At 34.6% G+C, this 5,696-nt stretch overlaps 2 protein-coding genes across 2 annotated transcripts; one reads left to right on the forward strand and one right to left on the reverse strand.

Moving 5' to 3' along the window:
- The first annotated feature begins 704 nt into the window (after positions 1-704).
- LOC132040554 (large ribosomal subunit protein eL30-like) lies at positions 705-3,121 on the forward strand. Its single transcript, XM_059431204.1, has 5 exons — positions 705-863; positions 945-1,050; positions 1,786-1,887; positions 2,730-2,798; positions 2,902-3,121. Exons 1-5 carry the CDS (start codon positions 840-842, stop codon positions 2,940-2,942), a joined length of 342 nt encoding a protein of 113 aa, XP_059287187.1. The 5' UTR covers positions 705-839; the 3' UTR covers positions 2,943-3,121.
- A 253-nt stretch (positions 3,122-3,374) lies between these two features.
- Positions 3,375-4,606, reverse strand: LOC132040553 (uncharacterized). The gene is made up of 2 exons (XM_059431203.1): positions 4,522-4,606; positions 3,375-4,385 (listed from the first exon to the last, which is right to left on the reverse strand). Exon 2 carries the CDS (start codon positions 4,189-4,191, stop codon positions 3,529-3,531), a length of 663 nt encoding a protein of 220 aa, XP_059287186.1. The 5' UTR covers positions 4,192-4,385; positions 4,522-4,606; the 3' UTR covers positions 3,375-3,528.
- Positions 4,607-5,696: the final 1,090 nt, after the last annotated feature.

Genomic DNA, 5,696 nt, shown 5'->3' on the forward strand with positions numbered 1-5,696 from the left:
GGTTCGGTTTGGGTCGGTTATTGGTTAAAACCATAACCAAACCAATTTAGTCGGTTTTTAAATGTCTAAAACCATAACCAAACCAAGTAAAATAATAACCACCGGTTTGGTTATTGTCGGTTTGGTTCGGTTTGGTTCGGTTTTTCAATTTATGACTAGCCGTGACAATTCAAATATTCTCTCTCTACATTCTTCAAATTTCTTATGTGTTCTTTTTTCCTCATACGGCCACTGAGGCGAACTTTCTTTTGCATATTGAGGGAATACATCTTGATGGCAATGTAAAATGAAAAGAGATAGTAGGATTTTTACTTTTTTTTTTATGCATACGACTTATTAGAGTTGAGGCATGGATTGTTAACTTGGACATATTCTTTTAAGACATGGGACTTAAAAATAAGTAGACCAAAATTAAATTAATAATTAAAAGGTATAAAATATCTTTAATTATCTATGAAAAGTTAATATTATACATATAAATAATTATAAATTTTATGTATATAATTATCGGTTTGGTTCGGTTATTTTTTACTATAACCATAACCAAACCAAATACTATCGGTTTTTCAAATTTAAAACCAAACCAAACCAAATGTCAGTTTTTTTATTCGGTTTGGTTAAATTTTCGATTTGGTTTTGGTTTTAATCAAAACTGTGAACAGCCCTACTTTTGTTAAGTAGGTTAATAGTTCAAAATCACCCTGATTGTGGTCATTCTTGCAAATCACCCTTAAAGACACACCTTTGCACATTTCCAAACTCTTTCTTGAAATAATAACACAGCAAGAGCCGCCAAAAAACCCTAATATCACACTTTTTCACAGAACTTCAAATCTACAATGGTGACTACTGGAAAGAAGACAGTATGAAATACCCATTTTGCCCTTTAATGCATTCCTTCTCTGTTTTTTTTTTTTTTGCTGACTAAATTTTTTAATTTGCAGAAAAAGACCCATGAGAGTATTAACAACAGGTTAGCATTGGTAATGAAGAGTGGAAAATATTCTCTTGGTTACAAGACTGTTATCAAGACTCTACGGAGCTCTAAAGGTTCTTCATTTTTAATTTTTTTTTTTGGCTATTTTTGTAATTTATTTGGATTAAATATGATAAAGTTTACAGGAAAGTTGATTCTGATATGCAATAATTGTCACAAGTTATGTGGCATAGTTAGTATTTCAAGATTCAAACTTCTAAACTTTGATAGTGAATTCGGACATAAAAGTTTAAGTTTTTTTAAATAAAATTTATATATTTGGAAACTACTAAATAGTACTCCTATATATCACAATAATTAACAACTTAAAATATTTAAGAGGCCTATAAAGAAATTTTGGGTTAAAGAAAAACTTCGGTTGACTCTTGAAATTCCAACTGTGCCATATAAATTGGGATGGAGGGAGTATATTTCTTTTTTGGCTATTTTTGTAATTTATTTGGATTAAATATGATAAAATTTACAGGAAAGTTGATTCTGATATCCAACAACTGTCCTAATTTATGTGGCATAGTGGAATTTCAAGATTTGACCGTGAATTCAGACGTAGAAGCTTTAAGTTTTTTGAAATAAAATTTAATATATTTGGAAACTATGTAAAAAGTACTATAAATCACAATAATTAACAGCTTAAAATATTTAAAAGGCATATAAAGAAATTCTGGTTAATGAAAAACTTTGGTTGACTCTTGAAATTCCAATTGTGCCACATCAATTGGGACGGATAGAGTATATTTTTTTTGGCTATTTTTGTAATTTATTTGGATTAAATATGATGAAATTTGCAGGAAAGTTGATTTTGATATCCAACAACTGTCCTCCTTTGAGGAAGTCTGAGATTGAGTACTATGCTATGCTCTCAAAAGTTGGTGTTCACCATTTTAATGGAAGTAAGTGAACTTCAAAATCTTGATTTTTATTATCTGCTCCTATGTTTTAGAGTTATTCATTTAGCAATCAAGTCATAAGTTCTGCTTCCCCTGTGGGGTTTGGTGATGCATCTATTTTTTTTTATTTTTTTTTTAAATTCCAATTAGTTTCCTAGTTTTTCTTAATGTAAAAGTTACCCCCTCCTGTCCCAATTTATGTGAAGGTGTTTAACTGACTATTTAGTTTAAGAATGAGAGAAAGGCTTGTACAACTTATGGTCTAAAACTAGCCATAGATATTTGTGTGGTTGTACATCATCTCATTAAGGGTAAACTGGGAAGTTTAAAGTTAAATTTGAGACTAAATATAGAACTGTGTCTTTCTTTTAGGGACTAACTAAAAAGAAAGAATGTCACATAAATTGGGACGGATGGAGTACATATTTTAGGAGCTAGGTTAATAGTAATATAAATTGCAGTGTTTTATAACTAATAAAGTATTTGAAAAACGTTGTACAAAATAGTTTTGACCCATAATACTTGATTCCAATCTCTTTTTGCGAACCAGACATAGGGTCACACATCTCTCTTGAAGAACGTATTGCAGTAGTGTGTTATCAACTCATCGATCTTTTTTGTCGCGTTCAGCCGATGCTAAGGTCCATGGCTGTGTTATGTCTTTAGTTTGTGGGATTTCACTTCTGTCTATACATTTGGATTTGCTATTTTCACGTGTTGATAATCAGTGGAAAAATGTTTACTTCTTCATGTTTTTTGACTTCACAAGTATTTTCTGGTTTTGTACTCAACAGAGTACAACATTATTAAGTGATCTTCATTGTCTTTGCGACTTTTGTGTGTAGACAATGTCGATCTTGGGACAGCTTGTGGAAAGTATTACCGAGTCTCATGCCTTAGCATCATTGACGCAGGTAAAGCAGATATGAGATTTTCTACCATAGTAAAATGAAGTTCCCTAGAAGTTCAAACAAGAAGCCTTTTTTGTCTTTACTTACGGTGCTAATGATGTTTCAGGTGATTCAGACATCATCAAGTCTCTGCCTGGAGATCATTGAGAGTTTGTCTATCATTTCATATTCTTGAATTACACAGAAAATTTCTTGTAGCCAAGAGTATAGTTGTTTCTCAGTTTTGTTTCGTTTATCATTTTACTTTTAGTTCGAGCCAGATGATAGGTGATGAGAATTAAGCTATTTATATTTTTTTCGGTAATTGATTTATCTTGTTCTCCTAATACATACTCTTATATCTCCTATTACTATATTGACTTTCTTCTTCGTTGTTTCACTAAGTTATTGAATACAGTATTGAGATGGGTCTAAATATAGTGAAATGGGATAGTGAAGATTCATGTAGTCGACCCCAACTAGCTTGTATTGAGTGCTTAGTTGTATTCTTGATCGTTTTGCCATATTCTGATTTACTACCTTAAGATTTTGCCCCTGTGATACAAGGGGGCCGTTTGTCATAGTAGTATGTTGCTTCCCTTTGTTTTTTAATTTAAACATTGCCTCCATTGATCATTGATGTGCAAAAAGTTACAAGTTAAGTTTGGCATCCCAAACTTTATACAAGATCATTGAGAAGAGGCTAGAATACTTGATCTATCCTACCCAAAAGAGGCCCTAGTGGCTTGGGTATCTATGTAGGATCAAAAATAATGTTTCTGTCCTTGACATTCTTGATTCTAAAGGTGGGTATGTTCCATCTGTCCATGTTTATGAGGCCTTTTACGGAAGTAGGAATTTCAGGATGAGAGTTGAAAATTTGAATTAAATCACTCTCATGTCTAAGAGAGGCTAATTTGTCAGCTGGTTTATTTGCTTCTCTGTAGCAGTGTGTGATGAGAAATTCCTTATCTTCAACTATAGTCTGAATGTTCTCAATTAGGTCAGAAATCATCCAAGTGATCTTCCACTGCTTATTTATGCAGTTAGCAATGAGTAGAGAGTCAGTCTCCCCCACAAACTGAATTGAATCCATTCCTAGAGCACAATGACAGTCCATAAAAAGCAATGCAGCCGCTTCTGCTAAGTTGCTAGTTCCACGCTCTAAAGGGATAGCATAGGCAAAAATGACCCTTCCATTGTAGTCTCTGACAATTCCTCCTCCTCCACACTTTCCATTAAGACAGCTCCCATCACTGTTTAGCTTGATGGTGTTCATTTGGGGTCTAATCCATTTCACAATTGTTGAGTCTTTTTGTTGAAAGTTATGCTCACATGCTTGGCAGATAGCTATCCATGAGTCTCCAAATTTTGCCTTACCAAATCTGATTCTGAGTACCTGCAGAATAGTGAACATAACATTAGAGATTGATCTTGAGGGTCTCTCACCTTCATGTTTGCTGCCGCATCTTGATCTCCAGATCTCCCAACAAACCAGAGTAGGAAGGATCTTGATGATTAGTGCACAGAAGGGGTTCTTGGTCCTATGATTCCACCAGTTGAGTAGGGTGAACTTCAAATTGATGTTGCTAGTGTTTATGCCAAGAGGGCCTGCAAAATAAAACCACAGTTTCTTAGCATGATCTCCATGGCAAAACAAGCGGTCAACTGATTCTCTATCAGTAGCCAATCTATTAGAGTTACAACAGTAGCATTTGGGGTAAATGGGAATCCCAAATCTAGAAACTTTTTGGTCTGTAGAGAGTTTGTCATGAATGGCCCTCCAAGTTAGGAAAGACATTTTGAGTGCCAAAGTCTGCTATCCAAGTAGTCCTACATCATATCTTTCCAAGCTGAACCAATAGAGAAATTTCCAGTTTGAGACAGGATTCAAACGGGTGTGTCCTCTTTGAAATTGTTAATAATCACCATCTGGTCATTGATCTCTTTCTTGACCTCATCAGAAATATTGATGTTAAGCTTCCCTTTGTTTGAAATTGAGCCAACTGAGAACTGTGGAAATGCAGGGAAACTTGAGCAACTCTTATTAGGGTGGTAAAGTTGGTCACACGTTAAAATATTTTGGTTTTTCTTTAGTCCTTTGAGGAACCACGACATATTAGATAGTTGCAGAGTGTCAGTAGCTAGTCTCTCCTTGAAGGATCTCAGGCCTTAACTATTCTCCTAAAGGAGTAAAACTACAATTACTTTGTTGAAGAGAAGCAAATGAAATTTGCGTCTTGTAGAAACAACCATTTTCTGTGATTTCCCCTCCTCATTCCATCTTGAATGATTCTATCTATTTTCACACATTACCATAACTATATTGTTAACATTATGGCCATGCTTTTCACCTTTCTCTATATTGACTAGTGTCTCTGGCCCGTGCTTAGCCCGGGCTCAATCTAACTTAAAATTTGTGGGGTCAATTGCACGATTGTCCTTCAAAGGCACTGGTCTTTAATTTTTGCCCCTCAAATTGGTGGTCCTTAATTTTTGTTCTTTGCCTAATACCTCAAGGTCCTGGGTTCAAACCTCAGCTCAATCCGGAAAAAAAAAAATCGCAAAGCAAAGTTTTCGTAGCAAAATTAAGCCTATTCAGGCAAAAGTTAGGTCTTAAGACAGAGTTTTGTAAAATTTCAACTGAATTAAAAAAAAAAAATGCCTCAATGTAAACTTCTATCTTAAGGTACGCTTTTACCTTAAAGGCGAGAGTTTGGGCAAACTCGCCCGATCGAGTAGAGTTTGGGCAAACTCTGCCTGATCAGGTAGAGTTTGCAGTCATATTCTGCATGATTAGGCAGAGTTTCAAACTGTGTCTTAAGCCAGAGTTTGCCTCAAACTCTGCCTGAAGGCAGTAAAACTCTGCCTTGCGAATTCAAATTTTACCTTGCGATTTTTTTTTTAATTTTTAACTAAGAG

Source organism: Lycium ferocissimum, chromosome 12, assembly GCF_029784015.1.
Source record: "Lycium ferocissimum isolate CSIRO_LF1 chromosome 12, AGI_CSIRO_Lferr_CH_V1, whole genome shotgun sequence".
Taxonomy (NCBI): domain Eukaryota; kingdom Viridiplantae; phylum Streptophyta; class Magnoliopsida; order Solanales; family Solanaceae; genus Lycium; species Lycium ferocissimum.